Source organism: Rana temporaria, chromosome 10, assembly GCF_905171775.1.
Source record: "Rana temporaria chromosome 10, aRanTem1.1, whole genome shotgun sequence".
Taxonomy (NCBI): domain Eukaryota; kingdom Metazoa; phylum Chordata; class Amphibia; order Anura; family Ranidae; genus Rana; species Rana temporaria.
In genome coordinates this window covers 28,138,246-28,153,853 of record NC_053498.1, presented here as the reverse complement: position 1 = coordinate 28,153,853, position 15,608 = coordinate 28,138,246, and the positions used below count along the sequence as shown (strand labels likewise).

The 15,608-nt window shown below is 45.2% G+C and overlaps 1 protein-coding gene across 1 annotated transcript in view; it reads left to right on the top strand.

The window, feature by feature from the left end:
* BCAM (basal cell adhesion molecule (Lutheran blood group)) overlaps positions 1 to 15,608 on the top strand; it is a 148,054-nt gene that overhangs the window by 112,604 nt on the left and 19,842 nt on the right. Inside the window, exons 12-14 of the mRNA XM_040327453.1 lie at positions 4,040 to 4,175; positions 5,128 to 5,157; positions 6,227 to 6,362. Coding sequence (XP_040183387.1) covers positions 4,040 to 4,175; positions 5,128 to 5,157; positions 6,227 to 6,362 — 302 coding nt within the window. The remainder of the gene's footprint in view (positions 1 to 4,039; positions 4,176 to 5,127; positions 5,158 to 6,226; positions 6,363 to 15,608) is intronic.

Genomic DNA, 15,608 nt, shown 5'->3' with positions numbered 1-15,608 from the left:
ATATCCCTATGGTGTGGCACTACCCTTTACCACAGTGACTCAAATGAGATTTCATTAGTTAATCCACATCATATGTTGCTTTGTGTCACTCCACACCATGATGACCAGAATGAAAGTATCAGTCATTTTCATGCTTGAGGTCAATAGGCTCTTTGATCCGTGTCCCTATTGTCATATCAGCTGACACTCTACCGGCTATGTGTCATGGGTTTATTTCTGTCTTTGTGCACACTTGAAGCCAAGGATGACTCTAAAACGTTGTTCTGTGTGGTTAGTTGACTAATTCCACCAAATCCCTGTGGTTTATAGATCATTCTGTAACTTGGAAAAGTTATTAAGATATTGTTTGTGCTCTTTTATCTTTTTGTCAGTTCTCTTATTACATTGCTAAAGTCCAGGGCAGTGGTCCTCAAACTACGGCCCGCGGGCCACATTTCAAGCCTCCCCCCCCCACCATTGCAAGCCCCTCACGATCATTGCAACCCTCCCCCTTCATCATTATAAGCCCCTAATTGCAAGCCCCCCTCACAATCATTAATTGCAAACCGATCATGATCATTGCAAGCCCCCCCACCTCATCATCATCCTTACATCATCATCATCATCAGCCCCTAATTGCAAGCCCCCCCTCGCCATCATCATTGTAAGCCCCTCATTGCAAGCCCCCCCCCCTCACAATCAACCGCGGAGGACTTTTAACCGGCCCACCCCACCTGACAAGCAACGCTGGTTACACGGCAGGTTGTAACACAGCGGTCCCGCTTTGTCACGGAGATCACAGTGTTGACAGTTCAGGCGCGCTGTGATAAATGTCCCGCCCTCCTCCTCCAAGACTAGCTCATGTGATAGAGTCAGTGTTCTGTCTATCACACGAGCTGGTCTAGGAGGAGGAGGGCGGGACTTTTACCATAACGCGCCAGAACTGTTAACAACGCTGTGAGCTTCGTGACACAGCGGGGTCGTGACACAGCGGGACCGTGACAGCAGTTTGGCACAGTAAGAAGTAAGGCTGTGAGGGGAGGGAAGGAGGGGGGGGCTTGCGATGGTGAGGGGAGTTGCAATGAGGGGCTGATGATGATGTAATGATGATGATGCTGGGGGGGGGGGCTTGCAATGAGGGGCTGATGATGATGTAATGATGAAGGCGGGGGGCTTGCAATGGTGAGGGGGGGTTGCAATGAGGGGCTGATGATGATGGTGAGGGGGGCTTGCAATGGTGAGGGGGGGTTGCAATGAGGGGCTGATGATGATAATGGTGAGGGGGCTTGCAAAGGTGAGGGAGGCTGCAATGAGGGGTTGATGATGATGATGTAATGATGATGGGGGGCTTGCAATGATCTTGATCGGCTTGCAATTAATGATTGTGAGGGGGGGGGCTTGCAATGAGGGGCTTACAATGATGATGGCGAGGGGGGGCTTGCAATTGGGGGCTGATGATGATGATGATTTCAAAATTGTCGCTCTATTTTTGTTTATAGCACAAAAACTAAAAAACGCAGAGGCGATCAAATACCACCAAAAGAAAGCTCTATTTGTGGGAAAAAAGGACACCAATTTTGTTTGGGAGCCACGTCGCACGACCACGCAATTGTCAGTTAAAGCGACACAGTGCCGAATCGCAAAAAGTGCTCTGGTCTTTGACCAGCAATATGGTCCGGGGCTGAAGTGGTTAATGCATAGGATGCATTAAGGTGAAAAAACACGAGGGTTTACAACACCTTTTAACAGGCTGTGAGGCGGGCGACGGCGGTGACGGGTAGAGAGCCGCTGAGTGCGGCCATTACTAATAAAAAAAAAAAATATGTCCCCAGATTTCATTTAAAAATCTGATCACCTTAGCTTATACTACACTTGGAACATTTTGGGTAATTTATCAGCATGTTTTGGCAAGAAAGTGAAGAACTGAGAGGATTCAGAAAGACTTACGACGGGCGTACGCCGTAAGTCCGAATCCGTGCCGTCGTATCTTTAAGCGTATGCTCAAATTGAGATCCGCTTAAATGTTGCTAAGATACGACCGGCGTAAGTCTCCTACGCCGTCGTATCTTAGGGTGCATATTTACGCTGGCCGCTAGGTGGCGCTTCCGTTGATTTTGGCGTATAATATGCAAATCAGCTAGATACGCCAATTCCGAAACGTACGTGCGCCCGGCAAATTTTTTTACGTCGTTTACGTAAGGCTTTTTCCGGCGTAAGGTTACCCCTGCTATATGAGGCGTATCCAATGTTAAGTATGGACGTCGGGACAGCGTCGAATTTTGCGTCGTTTGCGTAAGTCGTTCGCGAATAGGGCTTTGCCTAAATGATGTTCACGTCAAAAGCATTGACTATTTGCGACGTGATTAGGAGCATGCGCACTAAAATACGTTCACGGACGGCGCATGCGCCGTTCGTTAGAAACGTCATTTACGTGGGGTCATGTTTTATCTGCATAAAACATGCCCACCTCTTGACAATTTGAATTAGGCGCGCTTACGCCGGCAGATTTACGCTACGCCGCCGTAACTTAGGGCGCAGGTTCTTTGTGAATACAGAACCTGCCTCACTAAGTTACGGCGGCGTAGCGTAGCTGAGATACGATGCGCCCGCACAAAGTTACGGCGGGCTATCTGAATCTAGCCCATAGTGTCCTTTTGAAATTAATTAAACCCATGACCACAGAGCTGCAAGAATGTAGAAAACTCAAACATGCACCATCATACAACATACTAACTCTATGCAGTGGTGAAAACTGGAACGGAAACGTCGTACTGCAAAGCATCACTAATAATAGTCGGTGGCAGGGCCGCTGATAAGCCAGTACAACTGGCCCTGTTGTAGGGGGCCCCGGGCCAGCAGGGGCCCGGATGGCAACCCCTTTTTTTTTTTTTTTTAGGGGTCCGGAGGCCCACAGGGTCCCAGATGACAACTCCCCTTTTTTTTATACATTTTTTATAAAAAATATATATATTTTTTTTAATATATTTTTATTTTAATTTTTATTAAAGGACCATTTTTTTTTTTTTTTTTTTAGAGGTCTGGGGGTCCCCAGGGGTCCGAAGGCCCCCAGGGCCCCGGATGGCAACCCCCCTTTTTTTTATTTATTTTTTATAAAAAAAATATATTTTTTCTAATATATATATTTTTTTATTTTTTATTAAAGGGACAATTTTTTTTTCTTAGGGGTACGGGGGTCCCCAGGGCCCGGGATGAAAACATCCCTTTTTTTTATAAAAAAATAAATACGTTTATATATATATATATATATATATATATATATATATATATATATATATATATATATATATATATATTATTAAAGGTCCCCAGGGCCCCTGATGGCAATCCCCCTTTTTTTATAATTTTTTTTTTTTTCATATTATTTTATTTATATTTATACTGTGTGTATGTATATATATATATATATATATATATATATATATATATATATATATTAAAGGGCTCATGAGGTCTCCATGTGGCAAACCCCCCCTTTTTTTTTTTTATATATAAATGTTTTTTTTTTTTTTTTTTTAATTAAAGGGCCCAGAGGTCTCCAGGGCCCTGAATGGCAACCCCCCCCTTTTTTTTATAAATGTTTATTTATTTATTTATTTTATATATTTTATTTTTATTTTTTAATTATTCATTTTTATTAATAATTTGTAAAGGGCCCCCCTCCGCTTCTCAATTCGCGGCAGCCCCCTCCTCCCGCTTCTCAATTTCAATTTCAGACGGCAGCCCCCCCCCCCCCCCCCCCCCGGTTCTCTGCTCCAGGTGCCTACCAATGCCGCCAATCCCGTAACGTGCTGCAGAGACAGTTTCAAGGCGGGACCAGGGGTGGAGCTAAAGGCGGGACCAGGGGTGGAGCTGAAGGGGGCCCTGTCAGGTAGGCTGTACGGGGCCCCATGATTTCTATCAGCGGCCCTGGTCGGTGGATTCTGGAGACGATTGGCTCCACGGGCAATATACACACTTTCAGTTTCTACACAAAGCTTCTTGTCTGAGTTCTCAGATTGTCCAGCCAGTCATCGGTCATATTCTCGTGTTTTTCTCTTAGGTGTCTGAGTCCTCCACTGACCTGGAAGTACGAAGTAATGTCTCCTTCAAGTTCAATTCCAAGACAATGAACAGCATTTCCTGCATTGCAAAAAACCCACATGGAATGATAAAAAAGAACTTCACACTGAGCATGTGTAAGTCTTGACTTCGGAAAGGGTGTTACTTCAATGGGAGGATGTATGGAACAAAATGCTGAATGCACGGTTGGCTGACCTTAGACGTTGTCCTGAGGTCAGGACATGTGAGGAACTTGGATGTTCTATGGCAAGAAATTGCTTGTAGTTTTCTTTTTGCTGAGATGTATTTGACCCGTCATCTGTATATCTTTTCAGCTAATGAATTGTTTTAGTTAAAAAAAACAATACCTTGGTGTTGCATGCCCCTTGTTCCTTCCTGTATGTTAAAACCTCTGTTATCAGACCTATGTAGAGTATGTAGAATAGGGGTGCCCAACTAGTGGCCCGCGGAGCCCCCTGATGTGGCCCGCGACCGTCTGCCCTGGGATGGCAAGCCCAGATTGCAGGTTGCCGACCTGCCATCAGCATCAGTTTTGTGAATAATGGTAGAAGAACCAAGCAGCTGCAGATAGTGCCGGGACAAGGTCATCCAGCTCTCAGGGCAAAGATGCCGAATTGCGCCAGACAAGTTTGAGACAACGTTCCGTCTGAAAAAAATCCATGATTTTGTTGTTGGAATTTCCAATCGTGTGTACGCGGCATAAGACTTCCAGATACAGAACACTATATCCCTATGGACCTAAAAACGATGTGGTCCAAATTGCTGCAGCAGGGGAAATAAAATAAAAATACAAATTTAAAAGTTGTCAAAGGTCTCAAAGGGAATCATGGAGGCAGGAAAATGATCTCTGCAACCCTTGACAGCCAATCAGATTTCAGATACACTTCCCTTTCTCCAACTTCTTTAAAACAGCTTTAATTCCGCAGTATTTTGCATTTGCATGTTTCTTTTTTTAAGCTACAACATAACACAGTGACATATATAAATGTCTTTTATTCGTTTTTTAATTCATATTTTTTTATTGTGCCTAAATTAATTACGATAATATTTCTTCCCTTTCCCCCGCAGATGTGCCTCCAAGTATGTCACCAGCTCAAGGTAATTAGCATAATATTTCATGGAAATATGATTATCTTCTTCTCTCTAGACTCGCTAGCCGTGCTGATTTTTTTTTTTTTTAGAAGTAGTGTTGGCTTGAGGATGTAACTGTACTACTTTTTTAATATGTTGGGAAATTTGGTGCGCAACCCCAGGCCAGTTATGTGTTCGTTAATCATTAAAAATAGTTATTGTCTGGAGTTCAGCTTTAGATATTTTCACAAAAAAGAAAGTGTCCAGTCTTGCCACACAGAGTTAATCCAGCTCTGAGCAATCCTCTTTTATTGTTCAGTGAAATGCAACAGACTTCCAGATAAAAACCAAAGTCCTTGCTTCTGAAAAAAAGTGCACTATTCACATCCCCTCCCCTGTGTTTTGATTAAATGTTTTCAAAATATGGGGTGAGTCACAGTTCAGTGCCATGAGAAAATGCAACAGCCATCAGAATATACATAGAGCTGGAGGGGAGGGGAGGGGAGGGGGATGTCAATTGAGCACTTTTTACAGAAGCTGTGTATGTCTGCAAGCAGTGCACAAAATATGTAAATAACCTGTCACTCAAGCAAGGACTTTGGTTTTTATCTGGAAGTCCGTTTTATTTCACTGAACAATAAAAGAGGATTGCTCAGAGCTGGATTAACTCTGTGTGGCAAGACTGGGCACAGATGTTAGAAAATCTTATACTCTACATTGTGACATCATAAAAATAAAAAAATCGGGTCTACATACACTTTAAGGGAGGTTTCTAATGTGAAAAGGGGACTCTGATGGAAGAGAGTGCTCTGATGTGACGGGGGCTTCTGGTGTGAAAGGGGGACTGTACTAAAAGGGGTTGCTCTGATGTAATGGGGCTTCTGATGTGGAAGGGGGTTCTCTGATGTGAGGGGCTTCAGAAATTAAAGGTGAAACTTTTGATGCCAAAGGGAAGGCTGATTTGTTGTCCTGCAAACTTTAGTAAAATAAACAATGTAGCCCTCACCATGAAAAGATTTCCTTTCCATTGCTGTCATTTATCTCTACAACTCACATGTTGCCTTTGAGACTAATTGCATTGTATTGACTCTTACAGAACAGACCGGTGGCAGCAGCACGGCCATAATCGCAGTTGTCGTGTGCGTCCTCCTCCTGCTTCTAGTCGTTGCCCTCTTCTATTTCCTACAGAAGAAAGGAAAGTTGGCCTGTGGACGGTCAGAGAAACAGCCACTGTAAGTCAATTAGCTGAGTTATACTTAGAAATATTGAAGTAGAAATGTTTATACTGTGACAGGAAGTCAGGTAAATCTGTGGGTGTTGTCACAGACGGGACATACATTTCTGCCTTGTTTAGACAATGCACCAATTGTTATTAGGCGTCGGCTGCAAAAGTAGCCAGGAAATGTTTAAGGGCGTTGGAAAAATTCAGCTGTTCAAAATGAGGCAATTAAGGCCTCTATAAGTAATCCAGAGGATTACCACTGATTTGCGGCATCCTGAGGCTTTCTGAGTGAAGGAGAGCAGTACTGAAAGTCTTCTGAGGAGGTGAGGAGGTAATTGATTTTTCTGTGTGATAAAAATCAAAAGACTATTGTTTTTCTGCTGTATGACCAGCAGTGTCTGCCCAGCACTAGGCTGAGCCAGACTCCATAGATAGGTTCCTGTGTGGTGAAGATAGACGCCCCCAAGTGGCCACGGTTTATTTTATGTTTGATTTTGTTTATGCTGTTTGGATGCTTGCACGTGTTTCCAGCAAGATGGAAGAATAAACCAAAATCTTTGTTTTCAACCGTCTTCGACTGCCTGTCTGTATAAATTTAGTGTGTAGTGAACCCATCCAGGGGGTCACACACCCCGCTACCGAGCTAACCCCTTACAATACTTTATTAGTGATACTTCATATATCTAATTTGCCTTTTGTAATTTAGGGCTTGTTCACACAGGCAACTGCATGTAGTGTGTGCATTTGCAGCACAAGACAAACAGTTAGGAGGCAACATATTGCCTCCCAGCTGCCTGCCAATCGGCCAGTTAACCAGTGGCGGCTGGTGCTCAACATTTTCTTGGGGGGGGGGGCGCAAACAAACGGCAGCCACTGTGCCCATCAAAGGCAGACACTGTGCCATCAATTGTCGCTACTGTGCCATCAAATGCAGCCACTGTACCATGACATCAAAAGTAGCCACTGAGCCATCAATTTTCGCCACTGTGCCCATTAATTGTCACCACTGTGCCATGTCATCAAATGCAGCCACTGTGCCATCAATTGTCACCACTGTGCCATGCCAAACGCAGCCAACTGTGCCATGCCATCAAACGCAGCCACTGTGCCCATCCATTGTCACTACTGTGCCATGCCATCAAACGCAGCCACTGTGCCCATCAATTGTCGCCACTGTGCCCTGTAAAATGCTGCCAGATTGCCCCCCCCTCCCCCCGCACGGCACTTACATTTCTGGGGTCAGCCATTCTCCTTCCACGGTCCCTCGATGTCTTCTCCCGCCCTTGATGACGCTTCAGCCAATCAGGTTACCGTAACCAGAACTGGTGAACCTGATTGGCTGAGACACCTGTCAGTGTTATCAAAGGAACGCACCCCCCGTGCGTCCCCTGGTTAACTTTTTGGAAGCCGATTACAGCCCTCAGGCTGTAATCAGAAAGCCTATCAGAGCCGCTCATATAGGCACTTACTTCCAAAGCCAACCAGCTGCCGTTATTCAGATGGCCGGCGCTCACAAGGGGGCCGGCCATCTAAATAGTGGGCGGCAGCAACAATACATGGATTCATGACCCCGTGACCCCGCTGCCCCACCGAGACAAGGTAAGTGCCGGGCGGGGATGCACAGTGGCAGCATTTGATGGGCACAGTGGCAGCATTTGATGGGCACATTGGCAGCATTTCATAGGCACACTGTCGGAAGTTGATGGCTGTGTTTGATGGGCACTGTAGCTGTGTTTGATGGGCACTGGGGCTGTGTTTGATGGGCACTGTGGCTGTGTTTGATGAGCACTGTGGCTGTGTTTGATGGGCACTGTGGCTGCGTTTGATGGGCACTGTTGCTGCGTTTGATGGGCACTGTTGCTGCGTTTGATGGGCACTGTTGCTGCGTTTGATGGGCACTGTTGCTGCGTTTGATGGGCACTGTTGCTGCGTTTGATGGGCACTGTTGCTGCGTTTGATGGGCACTGTTGCTGCGTTTGATGGGCACTGTTTCTGCGTTTGATGGGCACAGTGGCTGCGTTTGATGGGCACAGTAGCTGCGTTTTGACAGGCACAGTGGCTGAGAATGTTTTTTTTTTTTTTCAGATTGTTTGCACCCCCCAAAAAAATATTGAGCACCAGCGACCACTGTGCAGACAGCCCATGTTCGGGACATATGTTCGCTAGGGTGACCACATTTCCAAACTACAATTCAGGGACACCCCCCTTCCCAAAAACCAGCTTGTGCTGTAGCGAATCACAGCACAGTGATTGGATACAAGAGGAGGGATTTATGATTTCTCCAATCACAAGCAGGGGGCGGGATTGTGCTCCTCCAGGCATTCCCGGCCCGGACAAGTACTGTTAGAGAGTAAAGCGGTGATGTGGCAGCTTTTTTGGGGGCATCATATTGGCCCGGGGTGGTGGCTGTGTCAGTTTCATTCTGGGACACTGTATTGTCCTGGATTGAAGGTGCCCGGGACAGACCTGCAATCCGGGACACGTGGTCACCCTAATGTTCGCGTGTCTGTATACTTTATACAAAGAGCGGTGCATACACACACACAGCTCATTTTGTTGTGGATGTATGTAGCAGCTGTGGGTTCCGAGGACGTTTTTACAGAGGTTCAGGTCACGTATGCGCGCCGTACGGACCCCATTTGGCTGCATGCAGAAGACCATAAACCTCAGGAAAAGCTGTAGACGTGCGTTGTTTCTCTCCGGGTCTTCTCGTCCCAGTTGTTTTGTTCTACACGTCTGCCTCTGTTCTGCCACTTCCTCCGCTCTGTTATCTCAGCAGAATCATATTGTGCGTTCATTAACTATGGACGCCCGCCAACCTATTCTTCCGTCTTAATCTGCTCTGTGGCACCGGGCCGCCTCGGGTTAGAAGTCACTCTATCTCCTGAGAATCCAGGCAGGACTCCTAGGGCGAGCCGGGGATTTGGTTTCCATGGCAACTGCATCATATATGTTGCACATACATATTCATGAGCCAAACATCCCGGGAACAGAGTGCTTCTGCTTTGCATAGAGAAGCCATGTAAGATTCGGCCGGGATGTATCCGGTCATGCTGGGCTTTTTTTTTTAGAATAACAGGCACTAAAGTGAATTCCACCTTTATTTACATATGAATGCCGGTTATTTACATGTAAACACTGGGGCCCGGATTCACATATATCGGCGCATATATATGCCGCCGTAGCGTATCTCTTTTACGCTACGCCGAAGCAACGCAGAGAGGCAAGCATGGAATTCACAAAGCAAATGCTCCCAACGTTGCGCCGGCGTAGCGTAAATTCGTAGGCGTAAGCCGGCCTAATTCAAAGTAGGTGGAAGTGGGCGTGAACCATTTAAATGAAGCGTGACCCCATGCAAATGATGGGCCGAACGAACGGCGCATGCGCCGTCCCGTGGACGCATCCCAGTGCGCATGCGCAGAATCACGTTGAAACTACTTCCTAAGATACGTTGAATCACTGCCTACGACGTGAACGTAACCTACGCCCAGCCCTATTCACGTACTACTACGTAAACGACGTAAAATGCGACGGCTGTTCCCTGGTCCATACCTTTGCATGAGTTGCGCCTCCTATATGGGGAAAAGCTTTACGCCGGACGTATGACTTACGCAAAGCGCATATATGATGCGCCAGGCGCAACTACGTTTGAATCGGCGTATCTCCCTCATTTGCATATGTGCAATGAGGCAGCCAGCGTAAATATGCGCCCACGATACGCCAACGTAGGAAAGTTATGTCGGTCGGAATCAGCCTATTTTCAGGCGTATCTAGTTCTGTGGGCACGGCGCACAGATACGACGGCGCATAGTTACACTTACGCGGTGTATCTCGAGATACGTCGGTGAAAGTGCTACGTGAATCCGGGCCATTGTCTGCAGGTGAGTCATCTGTACACAACAATAGGGCAGAGCTGGGCAGCATTAGTAGCAGCACTTCACACTGAGATATCAGGACACAGCAAAGGACTAAAACTTCAAGGGACAAGGGAATTTAAACTGGTATAGTTGGCAAGTATGAGGCAGCTGCTTTGGGCCCCACAACAATGACAGGGCCCCTTTTACCCTGCCTTAAAGATGGCCCTGGGTGGAGCTTGCTGGGCCCCTCCCACAGTTCTGCTGTCTGCACAGGCTATGTACAGCACAGAGATGATGTCACTGCTACTTTTCCATGGTAATATATCTGGGTTTTCAAAGTTTTGGGTGCCCACAAAGTGGATTTATATTCCTTGTGACTATTGAGGAATATATTTGAATTTAATTGTTTGGGAGTGGAGTTCACCTTTAATTGCATCTTCCTGATACATCAGTGGACTTTCTCTCTGACGTTCATGGAAAGTCTATTTTTGATTGTAACCAGCCAAACCTCATCCAATGTATTGCTATGGGCTGCTGCCCTTTGCTTGGTGTATTTCTCGTTGCCTTGCCTTATTGAGTGGGTCTGACATTTCTGAATATACTCACGTGTTCGAACTATGCGGAAACACAGCTTTGTCATTTCATCAACCACTAACGTGATTAGTTTTACTGTGAAAAGAAAATTCTATGAAGAGTTTAGCTTTCCCAGAGAAAAAAAAAACTTGGAACTATAATTAACTATTTAACTAATTTACTCCTAAAACCACCAAGTCCTTATGATGTGGCATATCTCCTCCTAAAGCTGCCATTCCTTGGCTCCAGTGCTGGAAACCACCACAACTCCGGTGTTTTTTTAGTGGATAAAAGAAACTTGTTCAAAGCTGGAATTCAGGCATACAACTAAACGGGCAGATCGATGTAAACTAACTTATCTGCCAAAGGATTAGCATTTCTGTCCACCCTGTTCTGAGATTTGTACAACTCTGCCACAGACTATAGTTCACCGACACTTGTTTCTTGTCCGTCCTCCAGGGCGGCTGTGACTGGACAGTGAAAGGAGAAGCAGAAAGCTGATGAGCTCATTTAACTGAGTGACTCGTTGTTGAGCTTCTTTCCCTGGCAGTGTAATCTTTGCTGCTCAAGTAATGGGGGGGGGGGGGTAACCAATCAAACCCTAGCTGGCCATTTTTTGAGGAAGTCAGAGCAAATCCTGCCATACTACGTGAAAGGAGGAGATACATTACATAGTTGCCAACATTTGAAAAAAAATTCCAGGGTAGGGAATCCCGCGGGAGTGGGCGTTCCTATTGACATGCCAATTGATTGACATGCTAAACGACGGCGCACACAGCGCGTCACGACTTCCTGAAGGAAGCTTGGGTCGGCTTGGCTCTATTCGGCGCCTGCGCACCAGCGCCGGATAGAGCCGAGCCGACCCAAGCTTCCTTCAGGAAGTCGTGACGCTCTGTGTGTGCTGTCGTTTAGCATGTCAATCAATTGGCATGTCAATAGGTACGCCCACTCCCGCGGGATTCCCTACCCGGAAGCCGCGGTGAATTCTAAGGCAAAACGCTATCTACGGCAAAAAAAAAAAAAAGTTCAGTGTCATTTTATATGCAGAACTGGGCTGGATGTAGTGTTAGACATTTTTCATAGGGTGAACCTCCCCTTTAAGCCCTGTACACACGATCGAATATCTGATGGAATCTAGTCCGATGGATTTTTTCGTCAGATATGCGATGAAGCTGACTTTCATCAGTCAAAAATCCGACCGTGTCAGAACGCAATGACGTAAAACACTACGACGAGCCGAAAAAAATGAAGTTCAATGCCTCCGAGCATGCGTCGACTTGATACTGAGCCTGCGTGGATTTTTGACCGATGGACTTCCACACAGACGATCGTTTTTCTCTATCATTTTTTTATCCATAGGAAAAATTTAAAACATGTTCTATTTTTTTTCACCGATGGAAAACAAAACGATGGGTCCCACACACGATGTCCGATGAAAACGGCTAATTGGTCTGTTTTCATCGGACAAACCGATCGTGTGTACAGGGCTTTAGAACGAATTCCATATATGGACACAGGGGGCCATATTCTGAGTAAAGTTACGATGGAGTATCTCAGGATACTCCATCGTATCTCTCTTTTTTGGGCCGCGTATCTATGCGAGTGATTCTTAGAATCATTTTCGCATAGATACGCTGAAGATCCGACATGTGTAAGTCACTTACACTGTCGGATCTTAAATGTAATTACTCCGCCGGCCGCTAGGTGGCGTTTACGTTCAGGTCTCATTTGTTTATGCAAATGAGCCTGATACGCCGATTCCCGAACGAATTTGCGTCGCGTAACCGTCGCTTACGTCGTTTGCATAGGCGTAAGGTTACCCCTGCTATATGAGGGGTAACCTAACGCCAGTCCCACGTAGGCCATGTTAAGTATGGCGTCGGGTCCGCGTCGTGTTTTCCCGTCGGGTACGTCGTTTTACTAAGTCGTTCTTGAATACGACTTTACGTCAATGACGCACACGTCGGCGTCATTGACGTTTTACGCCGAGAACTGGAGCATGCGCACTGGGCTATTTTAAGCCCGGCGCATGCGCAGTTCGTTAGAATCGGGGGCGCGCTTAATTTAAATAGAAGCCGCCCCCTTTGGATTTACGCGGGGATACGCCGGGCCAATTACACTCCGCCGCCCCAAACTACGGAGCAAGTGTTTGGGGAAAACAGCACTTGCTCCTGTAGGTTGGGGCGGCGGAGTGTAAATGGCTTACGCGCCGCCCGCCGAAAATGTAAGAGAATATGGCCCAGGGTTCCTATGAGCCGTCTGCTGTTGGCTTTGAAGCAGCTGCACATGCTCAGGGGCACGAAAGAGCGCTGGGAACGAACGACGTTCTGTAGTGTGAGGCAACGCCGTACTATCCACAGCTAACAGCTGCTTTCTCCATTTGCTTTTTCAGCTCTGCATTATATAAGCGCTTTCACCATAAACTGGAATATCCGAAAATTTCACAGACCCATAATGTAGCGTGTAATTGGAATCCAGTGAAAAAAATTGCAGTAAATTGTATGATTCTAACATGTGTAGTCAATTGTGCAATGTAAGCAGTTAGGGCTGACTTTGCGACCTTGTCTAAGATGATGGGGTTCTGTTCTCCGGCTACCATAAAACAAGGACGTGAACTTTTCTGTAAGTACATAAAGGAAGTCCCAAAATAACTCTGGCTTTATGTATTGAGTTTGATTAGTTAATCAAAAAAGCATGTTTCCTCGCTGATGTCAGAACAGGAGAAAATAATCTGTTTATAACTTCTAAAGCACCGTGGGCATATCATTCCTAATACTCAGCTGTTGACAGAGTGCAGATTTCTGCAGAGGAAAGCACGTGACGCGACGAGCCACCTGATATGGTCAAGGTCCCTGCGCTCTAAGTCACACACGAGCGTCGTATTAAAGAAGATCTCCAATTAAACTAGGTGTACTGAGGGCTGGCTGATACCTATTATTATTATTATTATTATTATTATTATTATTATTATTATTATTGTAGCACTACCCCTGAAGGAGCTGCTGGTTTCGATTGGGTTTTGCATGTTACCTCTATGTTCATTGTCAGGGGAAGAAAGTCTGTAGAAATTGCAATGTCTGCCCTAGATGGTGAGGCAGGCTAGCATTTCACTTCTCGGGATAGAATTCTTGACTAATTTCATGGTACAAAAACAGTTGGGCACCAGTCACCAGGGCTGCCATCAGTCAGGAATTATGGTGCCCCTTACACAGCTTCAGGCATGGGCCCCCTAGAGCAGAGGACGGGGGGGGGGGGGGTGCTGCCGTCTGAAATTGAGAAGCGGGGGGGCTTCCGCAAATTGAGAAAAAAAGGGGGGTAGCCATCTGGGGCCCTGGGAGACTCTAGGCCCTTTAATAAAAATAAATAAATATATATATATATATATATATATATATATATATATATATATATATATATATATATATATATATATTATACAGGATTTATATAGTGCCAACAGTTTGCGCAGCGCTTTACATCAGGGAAGACAGTACAGTCACAATACAATTCAATACAGGAGGAATCAGAGGGCTATATATATAAAAATGAAAAAAATTATATAAAAATAAATTACAAAAAAAGGGGGGTTGCCATCCGGGACCTCTGGCCCTTTAATAAAAAAATAAAAAAAAATTAAAATTTATAAAAAAAAGTTAAAAAAGGGGGGGTTGCCACATGGGGCCCTGGGGACCTCTGAGCCCTTTAATAATATATATATATATATATATATATGTGTATATATATATATATATATATATATATATATATATATATATATATATATATATATATATATAAAAAGAAAAAAAAATATATATATATATATTTTTTTTAAATATATATAAAAAAGGAAGGTTGCCATCCGGGCCCTGGGGACCTCTGGGTCCTTTAATAATAATAATAATAATAATAAAGAGTATATATACCTCTGGGCCCTTTAAAAAAAAAAAATGTTTTTAATATATTCTTATTTTATTTTTTATTAAAGAGGGTTGCCATACCCCCCTGATGGCGGCCCTGCCAGTCACTTTAGTATGTCTTAAATGTTTCTTTTATTCAATACACTCTGGACAAAGGGTTAGGGTACAGGATACCCCAAATTAGGAAAATAGACCTCCAATGGCAATTATTGTAGTTGGCCCCTTTAAAGCAGTCAAGCAGATGAAAGATTATGCAAACATATCCAATGTCTGTAGTTAAAGGTCATTTTAGATATTCCTCTTACTCTAAATCATCTGCATGTCCTTGACTTTTTCGAGCAGTCACAGGTACCTTAGTTGATGAGCCATGAGAAGCTCTTCTAATGTGCAATGGCAGCAGCTTCTGCTCAGTTCTCCAGGACACTCGTCAGCACAGAAGCCTCTTTCTTATGCCCTGTACACACGATCTGGATTCCCGGCGGTAAAAAGTCCGCCGGGAATCCCCGGGGGGGAAAACCGAGAACCTGCTTGGTCACTTTCCCCGTGTACACACCAGAGATTTTCCCGTCTGCAGTGTTTCCCATAGGGAGACTGCCAGGGGGGAAAAAAACGCCGGGAATCCTGTTGGGAAAACTGCCATGGAGCATACACACGGCCAGTATTCCTGGCCAAAAGCTGTCATGGCAGTTTTCCAGACGGGAAAACTGGTCGTGTGTATGAGGTGTAACAGGAAGTCAGGTAAATCTGTGGGTGTTGTCACAGACGGGACATACATTTCTGCCTTGTTTAGACAATACACCAATTGTTATTAGGCGCCGGCTACAAAAGTGGCCAGAAAAGGTTTAAGGGCATTGAAAAACTTCAGCTTTTCAGAATGAGGCAACTAAGGCCTCTTAAAGGAATCCA